The sequence below is a fragment of the Balaenoptera physalus genome, assembly GCF_965194825.1.
Source record: "Balaenoptera physalus genome assembly, chromosome: 7".
Taxonomy (NCBI): domain Eukaryota; kingdom Metazoa; phylum Chordata; class Mammalia; order Artiodactyla; family Balaenopteridae; genus Balaenoptera; species Balaenoptera physalus.
Window position 1 is genome coordinate 48,783,305 of NC_138886.1, and position 25,330 is coordinate 48,808,634.

General features: G+C 40.6%; 1 protein-coding gene and 1 pseudogene across 13 annotated transcripts in view; one reads left to right on the forward strand and one right to left on the reverse strand.

Annotated features, from left to right (window-relative positions):
- The window catches only part of TRPM3 (transient receptor potential cation channel subfamily M member 3), a 926,458-nt gene that overhangs the window by 714,507 nt on the left and 186,621 nt on the right, over nt 1-25,330 (forward strand). For 8 of the 12 annotated variants that reach the window (XM_082470822.1, XM_082470807.1, XM_082470810.1 and 5 more), the window contains one exon: nt 7,807-7,881. The exons of the other annotated variants lie outside the window; for them this stretch is intronic. In XM_082470822.1, coding sequence (XP_082326948.1) covers nt 7,807-7,881 — 75 coding nt within the window. The remainder of the gene's footprint in view (nt 1-7,806; nt 7,882-25,330) is intronic. 12 annotated transcript variants of the gene reach the window in all.
- LOC309664975 (transcription and mRNA export factor ENY2 pseudogene) lies at nt 5,591-6,505 on the reverse strand (annotated as a pseudogene). The gene has a single exon. The product of its transcript is annotated as a transcription and mRNA export factor ENY2 pseudogene (transcript).

Genomic DNA, 25,330 nt, shown 5'->3' on the forward strand with positions numbered 1-25,330 from the left:
TTTTATTCTTATTATGACTGTTAAGTAAGTCTCATTTCTTTGTATTTATACCAAATACAGAGAGACCAAACCTGAGTGTCAACAATAGCACAGAGAGGGAGGCATATGGCAAAGGAAAGGTCTAAGGTATGAGTCACATCAGAGCTTCCTTGGAAAGTTTTCCATTTTGGAGTAAGTTGGATAGCCATGAAGTAAGAGGTTAGAGTTGGCATGGAACCATCGGGTCCCTTGCCCACTATTGACATTGCAAACCTAGCGAGACACTTTTCCCACTGAGCCTTGATACAGCTCAGGACCATTTTGCATTCATTAAGACACAGGTTCTGCTGCTGTAACAATGACTCAAAACAATGGATGCCTCAATGAGACAGGAGTTTATTCCTTATGCGTGTGTTATTCTGAACATGAGTCCAGGCCTTTTGTGGTAGCCTCACAATGTTGAGGACTCAGATTTCTTCTTTCTTTTGCTCTGCACATCCCTGTTTTCATGGTCTGCGGGAACTCACTATCACATCTACATTCTGCTCAGAAGGAATCAGGAAAAAGTCATAACCTGTTCCCTTAAAGGCACAATGAGGAAGTCATATACAGGATTTTGGCTTACATCCTATGTGCCAATATTTGGTCACATATTCACACCTAGCAAAAGGGGGATTCAAAAATGTAGTCTTTATCCTGGGCATACAGCTAAAGTTCTATCACTATGAAGGAGGAAAATAGATACTAGGGTACAGCCAGCAGTTTTTGCCACACCTTTCCAGCATAGCATTACAGATGGTTATTAAGAATTGGCTGGAGTTGGCACATGAGGTAAAACATACCTGCCATTCATAAATAAGATACACCTACATGTTCTAGTGTGTTCATTGAGTAGCTTTGTCCATAAATAACTCCTGTAGCATATGCTTCATATCATGCCCTTTCACTCTTCACGTGTGTGTTTCTTAGTCATATGTAGTTGAAGAGTCTTCCACTGGTTCTGGAAATTGTAATTCCCCTTGAAATGGGATTGAGACTAGCTGTCTAAAATTATATACATTATTTTAGACCATCCTGGTTTAGTTAACTTTTTAGGTTAACTCAAACAGATCCTCCTAGCCTCAAAGTAATTGCATAGGCTATACTATGCATAATTTGTATACATTCCATAATGGATCTGTAGCCACATATTTTCTTGCACATCATTTGTAACCTTAAATGCCTAAGTGTTAAAAATAAATAGAAAAGATTCAGTTCTGTGTTTCTATGACATTGTACTTAATATTAATGTTTCAAAGATAACTCCTAGGAAATAATTCTCATGTGACCTACACAGGACTGTACTCTTGGTAACAGGCAGTAGAATGGAGATTGCTCGCCTCTCAAATCCTTCCTGAGGGGAAAAGGTTGTAACTGGGCCTTGGCCCAGTTGGGGAGAAAGGATGAGAAACCCATCTTAGGGAGTAAAAGCAGCAGCGCATCCTCCGACTCTGTTGAGGAAACGTTTGAGGAGACCTGGAAAGCAGATGCATTTGTGAGGGATTTAAAGCTCTCTTATGCCAGTTATCCAGTTTGACATTCCTACATTTTATAACCCCTAAGTGATAACTAATAATTTGGCAAGATACAGCCGAAAGGCTCATGAAACCTTCTGAATGCCTATAAATATATAATTAAGAGTATTTCCTGACACTGACAGTTATAAGAAGATTAATCAGTAGAACTTCTCTTAACAAATGGTGAACTGGGTCACCTTGTTTTAGAGACTGAGATACATGTGTATTATTGATTCAACCCTAGTTAGTTTTTCTTTTGATTTTAGCTTGTGTTCCTCAGTAAAACCAAAAAGATAGAGCTAAAAGCAGTCGGGGTTTCTTTTCTATCTTAAGTGAATAAAGCCTACGAGGATCTATTGCGGTACAGATTTAATGAAGCCAGAGGCCGGCACTGTAAAAATAAACCTTGCCTTTCCTCTCTGGGTATTCTTTGAATAGAACAGTTTCTTGGCCTTGTTTCTGCCTTGCCTATATCTTTTTCCCTCATCTTTTTATAGTACCAAACTCAGAGGTATTGTGACTTTTCCATTCAGACAAACTCAGTTTCTGTAGAAAATAGATTCAATGTTTAGAAACCCCATTAGAAAATAGTATAAATAAATTCAAAAAACAAATGGGAAAGCAAAGAAAATATTTGCAACCATGACAAAGAGCTCATTTACATAATAAGTAAAGGGCATCTACAAATCCAAAAGGAAAATCCTTTAATAGGCAAAGTATATCAACAGGAAAATCTTGGGGAAGAAAATACAAATGCTCAACTTCACTCAAAATTAAAGAAATGAAAGCTAAGACAACAATGAAATGTTTTTTAACCTATCAAATTGACAAAAAACAAAGTTTAAAAATATCTGGTATCAATAAGTGTGTATGGAAATCTGTACTGGAGGGTGTGCAAATATGGACAACCTTATCTGGAAGATAATTTGGCTACCCCTATTAAATTTTAAATGCACATACCTTTTGGCCCGTAATTTTACTTCTAGGGATTTATTTTATGCATATTTATTGCCATATTGTTTACAGTAATAAAAATGGAAATAATTCAAAGATTCACCAATAAGTGACTAATTAAATTATACGTAGACATAACAGTGAAAGACTGTGAAGTTATTATGAATAATGCAATAGCTCTGTTTGGGCTCCTATGGATAGATACCCAATGGTAGTTTTTATGTCCTTTTCTTAAGTTAAAGCCTGTTGTACGACAGTAGAACTGTGTGTTTATGATCACATTTACGTTTTTTAAAATTATGTGTGTGTGTGTATATATGCTTACAAAATATCTGAAAGGACACAGGTGAACAATTATAGCTTCTAGAGAATGAGACTTGAGGTAAGTAAGAAGTAAGATGAGAACTGACATTTTCCACTAATACCTTTTAAAAACCTCTCAATGTTGTTTTTTGACAATGACCAAATATAGCTTTTATAAAAGGAAGGAAGGAAGGGAAGGAGGGAGAGAGGGAGAGAGAAAAGGAGGGATGGAGAGAGGGAGAGAGGAGGAAGGATGGATGAAGGAAGAAAACTTTTTGGAAGTAGTCAGCCTATCCATGTTCAGTACTTTCTTCCCACAAGTGTATATTTATCATTCTTGACCTGTGGGTAAGGAGCCAACACAGCTGTGTTTGACACACCTTGATTTCTCTTGCCCACTGAGTCTGCTGGCAATTCTTTGCTTCATCTAAGACAAAAGGAAAGAGTCAAGTCAGGAGACCTAAGGGAAGAGGCTGGTTAAAGACATGCCATGGAGAATAATACTCTCAAATCATATAAAGGATGTGTATAAAACAGTAAGACAACATAACAGGTTTGAATCTTATATTTGATAGTGGCTGAAATCAGAACCAAAATTATCTTCCCTGTTTGGAGTTGGTAAATGACAAAAGAGCCTAAATTTATTCCCAATCCTTAGCCATAACCAGATAGCCTAGTATAATGGGGCTGCTGAAAATGCCCTACTTCTATATCTCTACCATGAGCACAATTCAGTAGAGCTAAATTATTCATTTTCCTTTTATTAGGCTCTGGGGCACCCCGAAGTCCAGCTCGCCTCTCCCTGGATCCTACTCCCTGTGATGGAGTAGGCTCACACACAGCTCATTCAACAGCCATTTCATGTTGAATGTTGTCTGTGATGCTCACACTGGAAAAAATGGCTCCCACTATATTCCTGACTCCACTGTGCTCTTAAGATGCTTTGTATGGAGCCAAAATACATGTCAGAAGTTCATCAGCTTTTCTAAATATGGCAAGAATGAGAACTCAAAATATCTGTCATCTAAAATAAGTAGTGATCGCTCTCTCTGTTATTTTCCCCTTGATAGTTCTTCTGTTACTCCACCAGTATTTGCTTGTGTGCCTACAATATACAAAGCACTATAGAGGTGGCAAGATAAGACATAGTTGTGCACTTGAAGAACTTAGAGTTTTACAAATAAGTTAACAATAACTAGCTATTGAGTGCTATTCTAAAACTTTACAAGGAATAACTGACTCAGTCCTTACAACGACCCTGTGAAGTGAGTACCATTATTATTCCCATTGGCCAAAAAGAAAACTGAGGCACAAAGGAGGTCAAGTAATAACCCCCAAGGTCAGACTGCTAAAAAGTGGCAGAGCCAAGAAGTCTGCCTGCGTCCATGCCTCAACCGTGTGCTCCACGGGCTCTCAGTGTGCAAAGGGCTGCATCAAACAGCAACAAGTGTCAGATGCCCTTGAATGATACGAAATACAACAGGAATTCAGAAAGCATTTCTGGATAGGATGTTCATGGGGGCGGTGTAGTCAAGGTATTCTCAGGAAGATTTTGACAGATGGAATGTGGGCAATGGATTGCAAGCCATGCGGGTGAAAGCTTTCAACATTTAGAAAGGTAGTGCACAGCATGTGGTCTAATTACATTTATTTTACTTTCATTAAATTGTTTTTCCTATCTTCATAAGCAAAGTTTCAGCTGCAAATATAAATAAGGTCTACATGTGAACTAAGCTTAGTTTGTTTTTTAGGAAACGCGATCATCAAAATCATAAGGATAAGATATAGATGTTTCATTGTTTCCCTTTTATTGACCCTCCTTAATAGAATGATGTAAAGGTAGAAGATAGTGTAATATGATAAATGAGACATTATTGTGTATACATAGATATAGATATATATATATAATATAATATTATATATATAAGATATATATATAACTATATATTATCATTGGTATTTTATATATATATATATATATATATATATTTCACCTAGTTCATTGCCTTCATTTTCCAGATAGGAAAGCCCACTTGGAAAAGGTCAATCAAGTGTCCTACCTAAATTCATACAGTGAATTAACTGGCACAGCTTTTACCTGAACTCACGACTCCAAACTCCTAACTGCTACTCTTTGCTCAGCATTGTCACTACCTTAGTTTGGGAGGTACTTCTCTTATTCTATTTAACAAAGCACCAGGGGAACTCAAATAAGAAAAGGTTCTCCAGGCACCTGAGCAAGGAATAAAAGCAGGGCACTTAGGATATCAACGTATTTGATGCAAAATCCTTAGCCCTTTATTCTCCAGTTTTTCCCCTTGAGACCATTTTCTCCACTGCATCTTGAAGGGTAAGCAAGGAAGTATGGAGAGAATTGGAATCACAATCAACAGACACCGGATGTTCAGACATTTCCATTTTTAGCCGTGCAACAAATCGGCAAGAAATCTGGTTGATCTGCACTAAAATGTCATTTAACTTTTGTTCATTAGGGCTTGGTAACTGTGGGGGGAAAGAAAGAAACTAAAAATACCAGTGTGCTGTTCAGTCTGCAGGAAAGACGCAGCTAAGCCAATTTTGTGCTTGGTTCCTTAAACAAGCGCTTTTGTGGTAAATTTCCAGGAGGGTTTGTGTCATCAACTCTTTGAGGTTTTGCTCGTAATATTTAGCAATCTGTCTAATTGTTGCACAAAGTGGTGGAGTGACCTGGGGAGGTGTGTGCTCCCAAGCTGAATTTATGTTCTCAGGAAGGTGCTAATTAGTAACTTTCTGGAAAATGTACAGTAGTTACTCTTGGCTTGTTTTTTTTTTTTTTAATTCATGAGATATTTATTAAAATAACACATTTAAGGAAAAAAATCAATACAAATGTATGCATCATTACTGAAAACTGTATACCATCATACAAAAAAGGATTTTATTTTGGGAAATCGATTCCTAATTTATGGAAAGTTCCCCCCCCACCCCCGCTGCTTTGGGTCTTCTTTGCTGTGCACAAGCTTTCTCTAGTTGTGGCAAGCGGGGGCTGCACTTCATTGTGGTGCGCGGGCTTCTCATTGCAGTGGCCTCTCCCGCTGCGGAGCACGGGCTCTAGGCACGCAGGCTCAGCAGTTATGGCGCACGGGCCTAGTTGCTCCGCGGCATGCGGAATCTTCCCCGACCAGGGATTGAACCCGTGTCCCCTGCGTTGGCAGGCGGATTCCCAACCACTGCGCCACCAGGGAAGTCTGGCAAGTTTTACTTTCAGAAATAAAACCACAAAACAACACAGTCTAATTCAATCTTAAAGGCTGGCATGCTGAGCAAGGAATGTTCTTATTCTTTATAGGAGCTCCTTCTTTACACTGTCAGGTACCAGGGCTCTGCCTTTTGGTGTGATTTCAGCCACCAAGTCATCAACAGTAATGTGTTCTAGTCCTTTTTCTTTAATTACCTCTTTACAGTGTGCCTTCAACTGATCCTTCCAGCCACATTCAGTTAATTTAGCTCTCAGCCACTCTTTGAGGCATTCTCTTTCTCCAGTTTCTATCAACTTTTGGTTAATTGCTGCTCTCATCTGCGCATCTCTGTTCATCTTGCTAACCACCATCACCGCGGGCAAGGGCCGTCCCTTCCCAGTGACGAAATGACCCTTGCGCTGACGACCGTTACCTACCACACTCTTCGGCTGCCCGGACCTAGACCCTCCTTGGCTTGTTATTTTGCAAACTATTGATAATCCAGAAGAACCAACCCTTATATTTTGTGCTTGAAGTGATATTGCTTTGTGTTTTCCCCAATGAGTACGTTCTTATGAAAAGGCAGCCCTGCCAAGTTATGGGCACTGAGGAATTACCAAGTCATGTTTTATGAAAAATGGGGTGAGACCCTACTATGCCTCTCACCAACCAGCTACCCCCTGCCCAACCAGCAACCAACAACTACCACCCCAAGCTGTGGCTGCGCTAGAAGTCTGGCTTGATCCTAGGACACTAGGGCTAGAAGACCTAACTCAAGGATCTGGGCCCCTCTGTAAATGCTGTTTTAGGGAAGGAGCAAAAACGGGCAGAGGCAGATTCTCCTGAGGCCTAGATTTGAAATGAGATCATGCCTGAGTCATCTAGCCTAAAACTAGCTTGTTAATAAGTTAACAATTCCAGAGACATTATTTACCTACCATTAAATTTATCTCCCAGTTTGGGATAGAATAGCCAGAATTGGTAGGAAACCTATTATAATGAAATGTCTTTGACGACTTTTTTTTGGAAGATAGATAGATAGAAAGGTAGGTAGGTAGGTAGATAGATAGAGGTATATGATAGAGATAATATGTGACAGATAGATATAGATATATATGGTTCTATCTATCTATCTAATTGGTCGTTTTCTTGGCCCATGAGAGAAGAGAGGGGAAATGTGGGGATCTGTTCAGTAAAGAGCATGAGATATGTTGAGTGACACATTGGCATTGGTTTCAGTTCCCTTTTAAAAAGAAAAGTTAAGTACATTAGCCTCTGAAAAAGTACTTCTTTTAGGTCAGAAGTAGCTAATTACCTAAGAATAAGACATGTATCTCTAGAAATCAGAAAAAAAAATGTTTTTAAAGGGAGGGAGGGAGGGAGGAATCCGGTATTTATTCAGCCTTGGAAGACATAATTATTGTTATAATTAGTGTAACAAAAACAAACATTTCTTGAGGATTTACTAAGTGCCAAGCATTGTTACAAGCACTTAACATGGATTAACTCATTTAACCCTTTAACCACTACAACAGTTATCTAGGCTGAAACAGAATAATGAAGGCTATGTCCTCCAGCAAAGGGAATGTTGATTTTAAGGACCCGTTTATCTGAGGGAGCAATGAGACAAGGCATAGCTGGTACAGAGTGCTGTTTGATGCTTTGCATAGGTCTGAATATGCAATTGGGTTGCCATCACATGTGTAAATTTATAAATTGGGAGATTGGACTGCTTTAATAAAATGTGAATCCAACCATTGGGTTGTAGAAATTTCAAAGATTTTGTTTTTTGACAGGATGCCTGCCGTTTTTCTCTCTTGACTCCCGCTTGTTTTATTCATTTTGGGGTAGTTGCCAATTAGACCCAATTGGTAAGTATAATTAATGGACAACATGAATTTCCTCTTAAACCCCAACCAAGAAAATTAACCATAGAAATAATCATCTCCTTTACAAATTCCTAACACTATCCCTCCCTGTGACTGCTGTTTATCTCTTCTAAGACATCCAACCACACCAGAGATTAATTACTCCCTATTATTTATCATCTTAATAATACCACATAAGACAGAGAAGAGAGAAATGAGTGTTTATTGAGGTCCAAGTATATTCCAGTCACTGTGCTAGCATTTTCATATATACTGTCTCTTTCAATAGTCACAAAAACCCTTCAAAGTAGGAATTATTATCTTCCTTCTTTATAGTAGATGAAATGGCATCTCAGAGTAGTTAAGCCCTTTTATATCCAGTTAGTGGTACAGACAGGTACAAACCTAGGCTGATATGATTCCAAAACCCTTGCTCTTTTCACCCCACATAGGAAGCATTATTTCATTCAAAAAGACACTCCCCTAAAATTTTGTTACCTTGGAGGGTTTGGGGGTCATTATTTCATTCAACAACTATTTGAACACAAACTCTGTGTCAGACACGGGATGAATATTGGTTCAGCTGGGAATAATCATCAGCAGAACTTTGGGTGGAGGACAGTGGTTAGTGGCAAGATGGTAGAGGAATTCACAGGAACAAGATGAGGAGGAAGTAGGACAGGGTGGTGGCATGGGCGGTAGGGGTGAAGACAAACAGAGGAGCTCCTGATCGTGTGCCCATGGCTACAGTCTTTCTTCATGTGACTCGTGGACTTCCCTTTGTCATCCTATGCCTGAGAATATATGAAGGAGGCTGGGAAGGCAAAGGGACGTTCAATTGTCATCACTGGCATCTTTTTGATCATTGCACCATCATCCAATGCATTGGGATAACCATGACATGAAGTTTTCCATCATTGAGCTCATAATTGTTCCATGAGATAAATAACAACTCTGTAAGTTAAAGGTCATAGCAGAACTTCATCCAGGGAGCCCTGGAAGTAAGAAACAGTGAATTTATATTCTCAGAGACTGACAGCCCTGGATTCAAATCAAGTGACCTAAAAAGGATGTTAAACTTCCTCTGGGCAGGTTACATGTATATCAGGAACATCTCATTGTCTTCCTTGGATGCTTAATCCAAGACATGTTCAGCCTAATCATTCAGACTTTTTACTACTGGTAGAATCAACCAATCAAGTAGAAGACCATCCAAAATACAAATACCAAATTCATGATCAGTTAACTTTGGACTGTGATAACTTGCCATTTTCCAGATGCTCTCAACTGAATGTGTTGTTTGAAGTTTTCTCTGCCTTATAAAGAATTTTCCCTTCAAAGGATAGGTTGTGTGAAGAAGACAGTTACAGTTTAAACATCTGCCCTCTCTTCATTTTATAAAATGGCTTGACAGAAGTTGGCTGTGACACTGAACTGTTTGCCATGCTTGTTAATGAAAAGTCACCTTGTCAATCAAGAAAATAAAGGAGTCAAAAGAATAATACTGAAGGAGTAGAACAAATTTTAGTGAAACCTGTTTCTTGGTATTTGCCTGTCTTGTTTATCTGACTTATTTTCCAATTCAAGCTAGGAGCTCTCTCTTTTTTAGGAAGGAACCCCATTCCACATTGGAACTCTCTGTTCAGGGACTGGGACAGTTCCTGTAAACAAATGAGTCTGAAACAGGTAACTGTCCACCATTCTGATAAGACTCTTAGGTTCTTTTACATGTAGGGAAGAATGCTGAGATCTCCTTTCAGATTAGGAAGATTTGGGTTGCAAATGTTTGACTGGCATTTTGGTCTCAAAGTCAGCAACATTTACTGTTGCTGGTCAGAACTAATAGGTTCTTCTCATGGCAACTTTCTTGGTGGGACTCAGTCTCTTCCTCGTTTCACTAACTGGAAGACCTTCCATATCTTCTCATTTGTTGTTTTTCTAGCTTTCGTCTCCTTCCTAATGCCTGTGGACCTTATGTCCCACCCATTCCAAGCTACTTGCAGTTTCTCTTAAAGGACATACCCTGTTCGATGTGTTTTTCTCCCATTTTGACATTTGCTGAAATTCCAACCTCTCCCAACTCTACTTATTGGCAAAAACCTACACTCTTAAGTCTCAGCTTGAAAATCTTCTTTTCTCTGAAATACTGTCAGAAACCATACACACACACACACACACACACACACCGTGATCCTCTTAGGCTCAGTTATTCACCACATAACCCCCGTTCCCACAGCACTCTGTACAAACCTGTGTTGTAGCATTGCCTCTTTGGTAGAGTGGTTGTCTGCCTGCACCTCCTCCCCACCACCTGTAGATTGTGAGCTCCATGTGAGCAGAGCCTGAGTCATACTCACTTTTGTCATCCTGCAAATCTAGCACAGTGCCTGGCACATGCAGGTAGGTAGGTGCTCAATAAATTTTTATTGTAAACATCAGTATATGGTTTTCTGGCCTTATTTTTAACTCTTGTTTCTAGCCTGACATAAAAATGTAATAGAAGAGTTTAGAAACTAAAAGCTATATAGAAAGGACACATAATAAAACAATAATACATAGTGTCAGGGAGGATAAATAAATAGGAACGTGTACAGGTAAAGACCATCATGCATACTTCCAACTGTCATGGGCATAAAAACGTTTATTCTGGAAATTTGACTGCATTTCTGTTGACTTGTGCTTGTTGTCAAATCATTTCTATCTTGTGGATTTAGAGAGTCTAGGATATACATTTTTGTAGCAGCCAATGCCATCATGGCTTCATTATTTCCATTTACACAGAAAAAGAAATAAGTATTGATTTTTCTGCACTTATCTAAAGTGATAATTGCCCATGGCTGCTTTTCAGTCTAGATTAGGATCAACCATTCAGTAGAAATGCATAGCTAACTTTAGAAAGTTAGAGAAACATAAAATAGATGGGAAAACTCGTGCTGACTGAGTACTTTTCTGCCATAATCAACAATTTTACAGTAGGATATATTTGGAGACGATAAGGTATCTCATTCTCTAGGGGTCTTTTAAAAAAAGCAGGCTGAGATTTTAATTCACTAGAGATGGGTCAGGCCAGGGCAATTGTCATAGGATCCTTCAAAGCCCCTTCCCAGGATTTAAAATAATTTGCCCATCCTTTGAAAATACTGTTTGGATCATTTCAAGCCATTTAAACTAGTGGATGTAAGGCTATATTTCATATAGGCTAGGAAAATGACTAGAAGTAGTGCTCCCAAGATGTCAGTAATAAAGTTGTCATAAGTTTTAACAGAATAAAAATCTTTTAACTTGAACCCTCAGCTTAAGATCATTAAGCCCTGAGAAATAGGAGAAAAATAGAGATGTTATGCCCTAATACTGGCCAAATAAGCATGCAGATTCTTTTTTTTTTTTTTTTTTTTGGCATCCATCGCTGAAGCAGCAAGCACTCCTACCCTTACTGAACAGGCTGTCCCTGTTCTGCAAGGAGGCCAGATTTCACAAGCCTCACAGAGTCCCACATGCTGCAACCCGGCAGGCAAACACTCAAGTCCTAAATCCCAGGCAGAGGAATCAACAGTTCTTGTTGGCTAATGAGCCTTGACGTCTCTGGGTCCACATGGGGTTCTGTGGGCAATTCCTGGCGGAATGAGGCAGGGTGGAAAAACAGGTGCACCTTTGCTAAAACAGAGGGATGAGGATTGAAGAGTCAGCTCTCCTGGTCATCAGAAAGATCTGAGCTGAACCCTTCCTCATTAGCAGCATTTCATCCACCCAAAGGGAGAACACAGGAAGTGCATATTGACTCTGGTTCACATCAGAATTTATTATGAAATCATGGTGGAGTTTGGGGAGAAGTGGAAAGTTCATTATACCCTGTATTTCCATTTTTCTATCCTGTTTTCTTGGTTTGAGTGGAGCAGGGTTTGTTTTGTTCCATTGATTTATTTATTTCCATTATTCAAGTAATAAGAACTGTTGAGTATGAATTATTGTTCATAAACTTAGGTATGTAGGAAATGTCACATAATAACAATTTTCCTTAATTCAAATAAATCCAATTCCAAGCCCCCTTTCCATCTAGTTTTGGTAAATTCAATCTTTATCTATTAGGTCTCTCCCACCCTCTCTCTCTCTCTCTCTCTCTTTCTCCCTTCCTCCCCCCTCCCTCCTTCCCTCCCCCCCCCTTCATTCTTCTTCTCTCCCTCTTCCTCTCCTCTGTCCCCGTATTCCTCTCTCCTCTACCCTTCTCCTCTCCCCTTCTCTCCCCTCCCCTCCTCCCTCCTTCGCTCCCTCCCTCCCCCCTCTCTTCCTCTCTCTCTCTCTCTCTCTCTGTCTCTCTCGCCTCTCCCCCCACCTCTCTCCCTCTTTCCTCTCCTCTCTTCTCTCCCCACCCCACTGTCCTCTCTCTCTCCCTACCCGCCTCTCTCATGCTTATGGTGTACCATAAACTGAATAAGAGCCTTTTAACCTCCCTCAGCCAAGGTGACCACTGATAAAAACAACTGCCCAAGCCTGCTTGGTCCCTCCAGGGTGGAAGGCTCTGGTGCTGCCTGGCCGAGTAAAGCCAGCGGTATCTTTGCTGCAGCTGGCATCCCCGTGCCCAAGGCTCTGCAGCCCCGACTCAGCACCCCAAAGTGCACTTCACAGCAGCCCCCTCAGACCAGATGCCTGTGCTGATCCCACCCTTAAGGAGCTTACATTTGAGTGGAAGGAGACAGAGAACAAACAAGTAAAATACATAGTGTATTGCATAGTGATAAGTGCGGGGGAGAGAGAGAAAGCAAAGAAGGCAGAAAGGCAAGTGCAGGGAAGGGGCTGCAATTTTCAGTAGAGTAGGGGGAGGACTCCCTGAAAAGGGGACATCTGAGTAAAGACTTGGAGGAAATGAGGGAGCAAGTTGTGTGATGTTTTGGAGGAGACCATTTCCAGCAGAGGAAACAACATTAAAAAGGCGCTGAGGTGGGAATGTGGGCAGCATGTTTGAGGAGCATCAGGAGGCCTGTGTGACCACGTGGGTGGACGAGTAGGAGAGGAGTGGGGAGGAGGCCAAAGAGGAAACAAGGGCCAGGGCCAGCGAGGACTGTAAGACCTCTGACTTTCACGTTCACTCTTTGGGAGATGGGAGCTTGTGGAGTTTCGAGCAAAGGAATGAGTGGTCTTGTATGTTTCAATAGACTCGCTGTACCTGCTGAGTTGAGAGTCGTCCAAATTGGGAGCAGGAATGAAAACAGAGATGCCAGTCAAGAGAAAATGGCACTAATCCAGGCAAAAGCTGATGGTGACTAGACTAGGGGTGGTAGCAGTTGAGGAGCTGAGAAGCAGTCAAATTTGAACTATGATATGAAGGTAGACCAGGCAAGTTTTTTTTTTTTTTAAATGAATTCCTTTATTTTTTATTTATTTTTTATTTATTTATTTATTTTTGGCTGTGTTGGGTCTTCGTTTCTGTGCAAGGGCTTTCTCTAGTTGCGGCAAGCGGGGGCCACTCTTCATCGCGGTGCGCAGCCCTCTCACTGTCGCGGCCTCTGTTGTTGCGGAGCACAGGCTCCAGACGCGCAGGCTCAGTAGTTGTGGCTCACGGGCCTAGTTGCTCCGCGGCATGTGGGATCTTCCCAGACCAGGGCTCAAACCTGTGTCCCCTGCATTGGCAAGCAGATTCTCAACCACTGCGCCACCAGGGAAGCCCCAAGGTAATATTTTTAAAAGATAGTCATTCATAGAAAAAAGTTAATCGTGTAATTATAAAATGATTAAGAACTTTTAAAAATTGAAGTGTAGTTGACTTACAATATTATATTAGTTTCAGGTGTACAACATAGTAATTCAATATTTTTATAGATTACCATCAAATTGGATATGGGGTATGGTTCCAGGTTTTGGAGGCTGATCAGTAGAAGAATGGAGTTTCCATTTTCCAGTCTGGAGAAGACTGTGGGGATGTGGATGGCAGGGATGAGACAATATCAGGAGCTTAGCTTTGGACATGTCAGATTTGAGCGGCCTCATGGCATGTGTGGAGACGTCGAGAGGGTCACGGTTATGTGAGACTGAAGTTCAGTGGAGATATTTGGCCTCAAATTATAAATATGGAAGTTGTCTGTGTGTCGACAGTATATGAAACCATGTGAGTGGATGAGATCACCAAGGTAGTGTGTGAGGAGAGGACAGGACAGGAGAGAACCAAGAACTGAGCTTCGAGACAGTCCTTCTATCAGAGGAGAGACCAGCAAAGGAGATAAAGAAGGAGCAGCTAGTGAAGTGAGAGGGAAACCAGAGGAGAATGCTCTCTGGAAGCCAAGCAAAGAACATATTTCCAAGAGGAAGGAATGGCCAACTGTGTCAAATGCTGTTGACAGGACAAGTAAGGAGAGACCCGGGAACTGACCATCAGGGATTTTGTGAGTCTTTTCTGCCTGTCCCAGGAGTTGGGTAACTTCCTCCCCATCTCATCCGCTTCCACCTCTCCCCATCAAATACATTTGTCTTTCTCTTCCTCCTCTTCAGGGCATCAGCGAGCTTAGTTCTTTAGCAAAAACCATCATGAGAGCTTATCTTCAGGCCACCAACGTAAACCTCCTGTGAGAAAAGACAGCCCAGTGGGCCCTTTTGGAAATAAGGAGAAGAAAAACCGAATTTAAAATGAAATATGAATTAACTGATAACTCAATCAATGATCCTGCTACACAGGATTGACTTTTATTGACTTTTAGGCAAAGTACCAAGTAGAGAATAAATTAAATGTACGTAATTTCCAGCAGTGCAGTGAAACCCCTGTTGAATTAGGATGAAGTGGTGAGCCATTGGTTTTTAAACGGTTGTAGGGGTTGAATTGCAAGAAGAGTGCATATCTTCCAGTGCGGGCAATAGTCAACCAATCACGTGCAGCTAAAACAGGTGTCAGTGCTTGGCTGACACAGGTTTCCAGCTTGGTTGGTTTCTCATTGATCATAGGCATGCTTGGGCTCAACATACTAACAGATGTTGCAATATATGAATCATATTTATCACATTAGTTAGACTCAGAGGTTGGCAAATTATGGCCTGTGGGCCAAATCCATTGCATTATTCGTCTTTGTAAATAAAGCTTTATTGGAATACAGCCGTGTCCATGCTCCATCTTTCATGCACTGTCTCTGGCTGCTTTCATGCTACAGTGGCAGAGTTGAGAACTTGCAGCAGAGACCATCTAGCCTGCAAAGCTGAAGATATTTACTATCTGGCCTTTTACAGAAAAAGTTTGCTGACTCCTAGTCAGACTTCAATAGACTGTTAGAAATATAACAGGGACATTTCAGTCCTACTCCATGGGCTTTCATCTTAATTTATTCCAGGGGGCATATCTTAGATTTCACTTCTTTTCACAGGTGAAAAGTCTCCACTCCCTACAGCTTTATGCTAGGGCACTGGTTCTCAGAGTGTGGTCCGTGGACCAGCAACAATAGCATCATCCGGGAACTTGTTAGAAATGCACATTCTCAAGTCCCATTCTAGACCTACTGATCGGAAGCTCTGAGGGTGGGGCCCAGCAGCGTGTATTTTAGCTGATCCTCCAGGTGATTCTGGAGCATGCTAGGCTTGAGAGCCATCCTGCTAGATCCTAGAGCACACACTGGTAAGAAGAGCTGAGGACTGGAAATGGGCATTTCCACACACCTCTTCTTGTGATAATTTTCAATGCACAAACTAGTTCTTTGCACATTAGAATCAGGATTTTAAGAGCAGTCCTTAAAGTGCCATGCTCTTCTATGTAACATTAGGATAACCCATTTACTAGAATGATAGTAGTAGCACTGATTATTGATGTCAAATGACTCTTGGTGGCAGCAGTAGGAATAACTCAAGTGGCTGTTTCACACCAACTCGACAGAGTAGGGTAATGAGGTTAACCGCCCCCATGCCCCTGGGCCTTGACTGTCTCTGATTCCTCATCACGACACTCCAGTGTGCTTAAGTGATAGAATGTAATGGGACATTTATTTATAAGAGAGAAAAGTAGAAGGCATTTATATCCAGCTCCATCAAGGATATGCTAGAACATGAGAAAAACTTTAAATTGATCTTTTCCCCCTACAGGATTTATGCAGGTGCTGTTGTACTGTTGTTTCTATTTTCCTTTGCTTAATGATCTAATCCTTCCCTGGAGCTTCATCCCTCTGTGTGGCTAGAGGAAGAAATATCTCTGATAACAAACAGCTGTGATTTATTTAGATGGAGCTAGAAACTGGATCTCAAGAATCAGGGAGGGGCAACAAGTGAGTCTTAAGCCTTTTTAAGCCAGGAAGAGGTGAACAAAGGAACAGTGAACAAACTCAGGCCCCTTTCTAAATATCCAGAATTGGCATCTATTTTTAAACATCTGCTAGAAACGAGTTTGAGACCCTAGAGTGATCATATGTACAGGTTTGTCCAAAACTAAATAATTCTGGTTTATATTGATGTTTGTCATCCCAGAATAATTATTAACGATGACCCCTTCACTTGCAAGAATGTCCTGGTTTTTGTATGATAAATCACCTGGTCACCCTAGTGAGAGACAAGCCAGTAGAGTGCAGAGTGCAGGCTCTGAATTTCCTAATAGGTCTCTGAAACCCTGTTCAGACATGAGATTTACTCTCAATGCCTCAATTTATTTAACTGTAAAATGGGGATGATAATATCTCTATCATAGGGTTGGTGAGCAGATTAAGTGAGCATATCCAACTCGCCTGGCTGAGTGCCCAGCACCTGGTGGGTGCTTCGTAGCCGCTACTTCCCCTACAGGAATAAGAAACTGCCTTCAGTCAGTTGGCCGAGTGGACTTCACTACATGAAATCATTCACTGCAACCCAGAAATTCATAAGCTCCCTTGTTTGGGTTCCATTTTTAATAAGCTTTTTTAAAATCTGTGGCAATTGTTGTTTCCTTTTAAGGAGCTGTAAAGACATTAAGAAAAAATTGTCTTTCAGAAAAGGCCATATTTGTGTCTAAAAAATAAGATCACGTTCACAAACTTGAACCAGAGGTTCAAGTTTGTTAGATGCTGCTGCAAAATGAATGCCAGAAACAGAAATGACTGCATTGTAATTCATGGTGTTGGAGCTTGAGGAAGTCCAGTAAATTATAACTCACTCTTGACAGGACAAGATTCAAAGTGAGAGTTGAACAGTGGAGTTATGCAGATGGAGATCAAAATATCACTTTTATTAATGATGAAGTAGTTGAAGATAATGACTTATTGTGAGGGCCAAATGGGTTTGCCTGCTTACCTCAGCCCTCAGACAGCCAACCAGAGGAGAAATTTAGGTCTACAGAAACAATTTTACTAATATCACTGACTGGCACTGGTCCATAGAGAAAAACGAAAAAAGATGCTAAATCCTCCTCACTGAGAGACTTTTAGTAGACTAGTCCTATCCAATCAAGAAACATGGACATTAGTCACCACCAACCAGGTTACTCAATTCTATATATAGAGACAAGAGAAGGACAAGGGGCTAGATGTGTCACATTAATGGAGCCCTTCACATGGAAACTTGACACCAGAGGAAAGAAGGTTTCCCATGACATTGTCACCATATTTCTCACTGAGGATTTAGTAACAGTGAAAATTTGATCAGATTGGACACATTATCTTTTGGAAAAGATGCCAGATAATCAAATAAAAATGTATCGCTTTTCCCAACTGCTGGTCAGAAATTGGATTAAATACCATTACTAGATTCCAAATAATCAGTACCCTTCCTTTGTCTCATACATGATAATGGCAGTCAGTTATTCTAATAACTTAAATAACCTTTGTGGTGAATGAAGGTCACTCCTGGCCTACAGCAAGTTAGCTGCTAAAACATATCCATCACCTCAGAGAGAACAGAATTAGGTTTCTACTTCAGTCATATAGTTCCCTATTTATTTCAACTGGAGGAAATAATAGCTTTCACGGACATCCTTCCAGCAAGGGGAAGAGTGTAAACCTTTGTTCGCGTCTTTCTCCCCAGTGGCCAGAACACGTTGTCACTGCAGCTGCGTCCAATTCTGAGAAATAATAAGGCTTCAATTTAAAAGTACAAGACAGCTGAACTGAAATTGGCTATTCAAGTTCCTAAGAATCTGGACTCTTGCGGACTTAATCCAGATGGACAAGGCAATGTGTGAGCACCCACCCAGGTCACTCAGCGTGTTCTTTTCTTGGTCTCTGACCACCACTAAGGCCAATAGTGAAGGCCTGTAAAAGGACACCAGGGACCACTTAAATGGCTGTCATCTCCACTTTCAGCAGTCCGCATCAGCAGTATTGAGGTGTGATACTTAGTCCCCTTATAACAACCCATCTATTCATGTCGTTTCAGCTGTGCTAGTCCCAAGGTATAGACCCTAGGCATTGTACCTTCTAATTTTATTTCACAAGCATTTATTTGATCTACCTTCTAGGTATGAGGCACTACGGAAACCAGAATGTTGTCTAAGAGGGGTGTGTGTGTTTCTATCCCAAAGAGTTTACAGTGTAGTAGATGAAACTTTCATTAAAGCAAGGCAGAATTTAAAAACTGCCAAAGGATATGTAGAAAAATAAATAAATAATGGGACTACAAAGGAATGAATAATTAATACTGCCTGAGGGAGTTAGGAAGGGCCTCAGGAATTAGTAACATTTGAACTGGACTTTGCAGATTGAGTTAGGGTTTCTGAGGGGCTGCAATAAATAGCACCTCTTTTCCTCATCCAAGTTCTAAACACTTTGAGAAATAAAAGAAGTAGTTGATGGAACTCAGAATATCATTTTTAGTTGGGGGACAAGTTAGCAGACATGGCTTTTAGACTGTTGACCAAGTGGGATTATTGACTCCCCAGAATTAGGCAGAATTCCACAGTAAGCCTTCATTCCCCACCCCACCGCATACACCCACAGGGACGGGGCCCTGGAGGAGTTGGGAGATGTCAGGCTTCCGGCAGGCAGGAAGATGCCAAGAGAAAGAAGAGAGAGACTGAGTGGGCAAATCCAGTTATTCTTCTCCAATCTACCAAGGAGTAAAAGCATAGAAGACCCAAGGATCTGCTTAGGAAAAATTCCTCCTCATGAAACCAAGAGTAGGGAAAGATACTCCTCTCTGAAAATTAAGATGGCTAAAGGGAAATTTAAGAATAGTCCTAGATGGAGGATAAGGAAGATAGTCTGGATGAGACTAGAATCAGAATGAACAGAAAGTTCTGGAGAGAGAGATGAGGCTGTGAATAAAGGTTGGGTCCAGAATATGGGGAGCCTTGTCTGTCATGCAAAATTATTTGGGCTTTTATCTATAAGCAATGGGAACCCACTAAATATTGTTACAGAGAAGACTGTATTTACAGATGATGACTAGCAGTTATGTGATGATTGTTGTAGAGGCAGAGAAATCAGTTAGGAAGCAATCTCAGTAGTCCACAGGAAAACCAGTCAGCGCAGAAACCGGGCATTTGGCATCATTCCTGATTTCAGGAGAATTTAAATCAGATCTCAGTGCCCTGGATCTCAGGTCAGTTGATTAAGGGAAAATTGCTTATGTCATAAAACATTTGAAAATTTCTATTGAAATAATTACATTGTCATATAACCTATGAGCAATCAGGATATACTTGAGGTGATTCAGTATCCTGCCTTCCTTCTGTACCCCAGATTTTAGTGAACAACTACTACATGTAGAACACTCTATGATATGCTGGGGATACAAAGATAAACCTACCTACAGAGAAAAGAGATGTCCAAACATGTAATTTAATGAGAGAAAACTTCAAGAGATATGTAAGGTACTATGAGAATTTTTTCCTTGATATCATAGTAGTTGATTGACAAATTTATAAAGTATATTCATTGGTATGGGCTTTTAAGAAAAGTAAATGCTATAAGAACACAAAAGTGAGAATAGTTAATTCTGCCTGGTGGGGGTGAAAGGGAGGGGCCTAAGGAAGACTTGTCTTTGAGCCTGGGAACTACAGGATGCATAGTAAGTTCTCCAGAAAGAGTAAGTCAAAAAGAACATGCCTTAAAGAGAGAATAGAACTTTTCACATTTGGTGCAGGGAGAAGTAATTGCAGTCTCCTTCAAATGATGCAGAGATTATTTTTAAAAATTATTTTGGAAGGGCAAATTAATATACAATTTTGCCATTACCAGCAACATTTCCCTCTCTCTTACCATTTACCTCTCCTACCCAGCCGTGCCCTGCACTGTGGGCTAGGTCTTTCCAAATCATAATTCCCCTGGCTGCTCTGCTGCTTACTAATTCTGCCAAGAAGCCAAAGGATCTTGTACGAGCTGTGGACCTAGATCCTGGCACATTTATAGGGGAGTGTGGGCAAGGAATTATAAAGTAAAATGAGTTAGAATCACTTTGATTACCTTACATTTGAGAAGGCAAGCATGCCTTTTGATGTGGGTTTTGAACAGAGCAGAAACTAAGAAGACTGTAGCTTTGTTTGGGCGAGTTTTCTTGTAGACTTAGGTCAGTTACATTAAAACATTCAGCCTGCAAACAATGGCCCCAAAGAAAAAAACTCTGGCTCTTTCCTTTTATGAGAGTAATACTTGCCTTACAGCCCATGCAATTGGCCGTTCCCTTTCTTTTGAAACGATTCACGTGGAATGTCGCTTGGATGTCCTGGAAACATACGGACATTAATAGCAGAACATTTTAATCAGAGCTGTCTGGCCATGAGGGAGTAACTGTTTTCCATTGATTAAGTCAAAAGCTAAGTTTGTTTACTAGCATGTAATATACTTGGAGTCAACTTATGAGTTTTGTTATTTGGCATTTACATCTTTGTCCAACCCACAGAATTCAAAAGACTTAAGCTGATTGAAGCACTGACGAGAGGCCCCTTGGTAGAAGACATCTGGGGAGTGACAAAAAGATCACCTACCCCGAAGCAGAAAGTTTTAGTGTTTTGGATAGGAGATAAAGGAATTTGCCTTCCTAAGCATATTACTGGTCTGCATGAGAGAATATTCAAACTTTGGAAAAGTGTGTTTCAAATTATTTATTTGTCGGAGCATACTTTTGGTTTAAATCCATAAAATGCATTTGTTGCCATGAATCATTTATACAGTTAAAATAGAAACCTTTTACAAACCTAATAAATATATATAAAAATCTTTATATTTGTTTAACCATATAGTTCTCAGTAAGTGCCAGACTCTGTTCTAAGTGCTTGACAAATAACTCATTACTCAAAACAGTGCTATGAATTGTGTGCCAACTCTGTGTGTTAGACACTGTGTAGAATTCTAAAATGTATTGTTGGTTTATCAATTCATATCAAGATGTATTTATGCCTTTCTAGGATGTGCATAGTTCCAGCTACCATGTTAGTAGTACAATGTCTAGACATGCTGTCAAAGTTTACAGTAGCATGGAGGTAAAATAGACTAGAGGGACCCATGCTGAGTTAGAAAATGGGGGTCAACAAAAAGCAGCAGACAAATGAAGGTAGAGGCAGTCATGGAACTGGGAATCAGAGTCAGAGATCAGAACAGGACAGGTTCAGCCCAGTTCCAGCCAGGCAGCCCATGATCTAAAGAAAAGAGTCATCATCTGAGTGAGACAGGTCCAGGCTTCCAGAGTATAGGGCAGAGATGGTCGTGGTGTTGCATGAAGAAGTGCTTCCAGAAAAGTCCACTGAAATCAAGGCAAAACCCCAGTCTTGGGGCCCACATTGCCAGGGAGGGAGCAAGCAAATGTCCCAGCCTGGCTGGCTTATAGAAGAGGGTGCCACTCTCCAGGAGCCAAGGGTATTCAGAGAGGACGGATTGTTCTCTCTGCTCTTGGGCTTAGAGCTCTCTGAAGACCATCTAAATCCCTTCCGCTGTCTGAGTGAAGTTCCTTGATCGACCACATGAGTGAGTCCTCTTCTCTTTGAGAGAAGCAGAGCAGCTCACCATGACTGGTAACCAGATTTCCCACATGAGCATCAGTTAAGCTTCAAAATGAAGGCCTGCCTGACACTGTGTAGATGGTAGCCTTACACCCAGTTTAGAACTGAATATTGCCTCTTAAAGCCCTACCTCAGGGCTTCCCTGGTGGCGCAGTGGTAAAGAATCCGCCTGCCAATGCAGGGGACATGGGTTCAACCCCTGGTCCGGGAAGATCCCACATGCCGCGGAGCAACTAAGCCCATGCGCCACAACTACTGAGCCTGCACTCTAGAGCCCGTGAGCCGACTACTGAGCCCTCGTGCCACAACTACTGAAGCCCGTGCGCCTAGAGCCCATGCTCCGCAACAAGAGAAGCCACCGCAATGAGAAGCCCGCGCACCACAACAGAGTAGCTCCCGCTCACCTCAACTAGAGAAAGCTCATGCGCAGCAACAAAGACCCAGTGCAGCCAAAAATAAAACAAAACAAATAAATTAAAAAAAAAAAAAGCCCTACCTCAAAAAAAAAAAAAAATCTCTGCTATCCTCAATTTTTCTCTTACAAAGAGCCCTCAACTACTCTCTCCCTGTGAGGGTCCTCAGGCTGAGAAAAGAGCATCTGAGGACTTTCCATGTTGTTAAGGACAGGTGAAGACTTCCTTAGAGTCAGCAGAGGTGAGGCTGAGGAGGGGAATGTTTGGTGGCAATAAAGAGAAACTCACTCAAAATATATAAAGGAGTATTTTTGATAAAAAGACAGAAATGTGTTTAGAGGAAGGTTTGCAAACTATGGCCCACCCTGTTTTCATATGGCTCATGGGCTAAGAATGTTTTTTTTCATTTTTAAATATTTGAAAATAAAAGAATAGTTTTGTGACATATGAAAACTACATCAAATTCAAATTTCAGCATCCATCTGAAAATTCCATTTTTCTCGTTAGTAGACCTGTAGTACAAAAAAAAAGTATTCAATTGTGTTTTGCAATTCGTCCATAAACATTCTGTATAATTTGTTTTCTCTCTTGTTATATAAGTACCTGCATGATGTCCTCTATTTTGCCCATTGTCCTACAAAGCCTAAAATATTTACTATATAGCCCCTTACAGAAAAAAATTTTCTACCTTTGATCTATAGGGGACTCTGTACAAACTATAGCCAAGTGACTGTATCTTGAACTGAAAAGTCATTAATAATCCAGGCAATAAATCCCTCTCTCTCTCTCCCTCTCTCTCCCTCCCTCTCTCTCTCCCACTCTCACGCTCTCTCTCTCTGTCTCTCACCCCCAAACACACACACTCTTTCCCTCCCTCTCAGGCCATGTGATCTCTCCTCTGTGATGCCCTCTGTTCCCTTCTTCTCTTCCTGCACACAGACTTCTTTGCTTGTTTATTCACCCTGACACGGTCCCATCAGAGCCACCATTAATAGAGGCTTTACTCCCCAAATACTCATGCCCTCCCAGTCCCTCCCAGTTACTCACCTCAGGTTCAAGGTCTCCATTCAAATTGCAGAAAGGCAAATCTGGCCCACTGCAGGTCTGGAATCTACCACCATTCCGATCAGCTTTGAAAGATGCCAAGTAAGGCTGCCCTTCTGTGCTGCGGACAGCTCAGTTCTCTGATAGGCGAGTGTGGATAGAGAGGACATGATGGGAGTTGCCAGTACACATGCCACAGTGACCTCTTTGGTTGGCTTTCAAGATTTTACATTCAATCCACTCATCCACTCTCCCAGTTCTGGCCTTTGGCCTTCAGTCACTACATGGGAAAGCAAAGCAAGAAGGCAGTGTCCAAAATTATAGTCTTCTGGTGGGGGCTAGTACTAAATTCCTAAGAAAATACTTGCAGCATTGATAATGCGAAAAATAGATTGGTTCAACAACAGAAAAAAATGCATTGGAAACAAACAGAAAAAAAGGGGATTGGCCATATTAATTCAGTAGATTTAACATTCTTAGTCCCCAGGGTAAGAAATGCTATGCACCATCTGCTTTCGGTCTTTTATCATTGTCTCAGAGAGGTGTTTCCATGAATTCAAACTCTATATCTTCAACGTCTTGACAACCTCATATCTTCAGCCAGATTTACTGAGATTTTAACTGCCAAGATAAAATATACATGTATGTTTATTCTGGAATATTGGCACTAGCTTTAAATATGGAAAGATTGTGTATGGATGGGGTCTGTTAAGTTAAATATCGACAAGGGAGTTGCCATAGGGATTGGTGATGATAGGAAAAGACATTTAAGCAATTCTCATTATCTTTACCCCTGCCTAGTACTCCAATGGGTTGGAAATTTATGCCTCAGGGAAAGACCCCAGCCCTCTTTCAAGGAATTTCTTCCCCACTAGAGAACCAAAAGTGTCTAAAAGTGAAGCATCTTGTTGCATGTGGTTTCCTTTTGACTGCTTAATAATTTGTGCAGTATTTTATATTTCCAAATGCTTTTCTAAGCATCCATTTAGGTGCAGAATTATAGTGGCAAAAAAAATGTAGTAAGGATATACATAATTGGTTTGAACTGGGATTGGCATTTACCAATTGAATACATCATCAGGATTTGCTAAAATGAATGGGTTTATTACCCATTTCCAAGTAGGATCAGGCACATTCCAGTAATAGTTCTGTTGTCTTGAATAGATAATGTATTCTATCTCTAAAACATGAAGGCAATATCTAAAACATCTGCTTCCATTGAAGACTGAAGAGACATTCTAGTTAAAATGAGATGCATTTTTTTTTTCTTATGTCATTCCTAGATATTTTCTTGGGCTCACTCTGTTCCTTAGTAGCTCAAAGATTTCCAATCACGTTTCTTTTTGCCAAAAAAAAGCATATTAAAATATTATCTTTCTATACAGTAATATTCTACAGTTGTACCTGAATATTCATGTTCTGGGAATCTTCCTAATTATAAGAAGCGCCTTAAACTAAATAAACAAGAATAGTATCGAGTGTTGTCAGTTAAACACAGCTGATTACCAGCTTTATTTAATTTTCATAAATCCATCCCACAATTTGCAGATCATAGAAGAGATGCATTAAGGGGAGCAAGAACCTAATTCTAAAACTATTTGTGAAAAGCCGTGGCATTATGCAAACTTCAGCCACTATTTCTCAAGTAGAGAGTAAACTGGTGCCCATTAAAATGAGGCAAATAGCTTGACTGCTTCTTCTCCCAGCATTACAGTAATTGTTAATGCCCCCCAGGTCTGTATAAAGTTCTGTTTGTAAAATACAAGATCTTAAGGGGTTAGTGAGTTTTTATGGCCCCATTCTAGTCCAAATACAGGAGATGGTGACCAGTGTATCTATTGGTCGAGTCAACCATTGAATCAAAGACCAGACTATTCAAATGAGAAATGGGATAAAGGGGACATGTTCAGTGCTTTTTAATAATATACACATTTTAATAATATAAATTTAAAATTTTGCAACATAAAATATATTGACAAATTCTCACTATATGCACACTTTCAAAGCATATGCATTCTCCAAACAAACTTCTAAATCATCAAGAATCACATAATCCCAGAACTGGCAAGGCCAGTGTGTTAACTGTGTTCATGTTATTGCTAAACAGCTTTAGCTGGTAAACAGAAATGCCTAC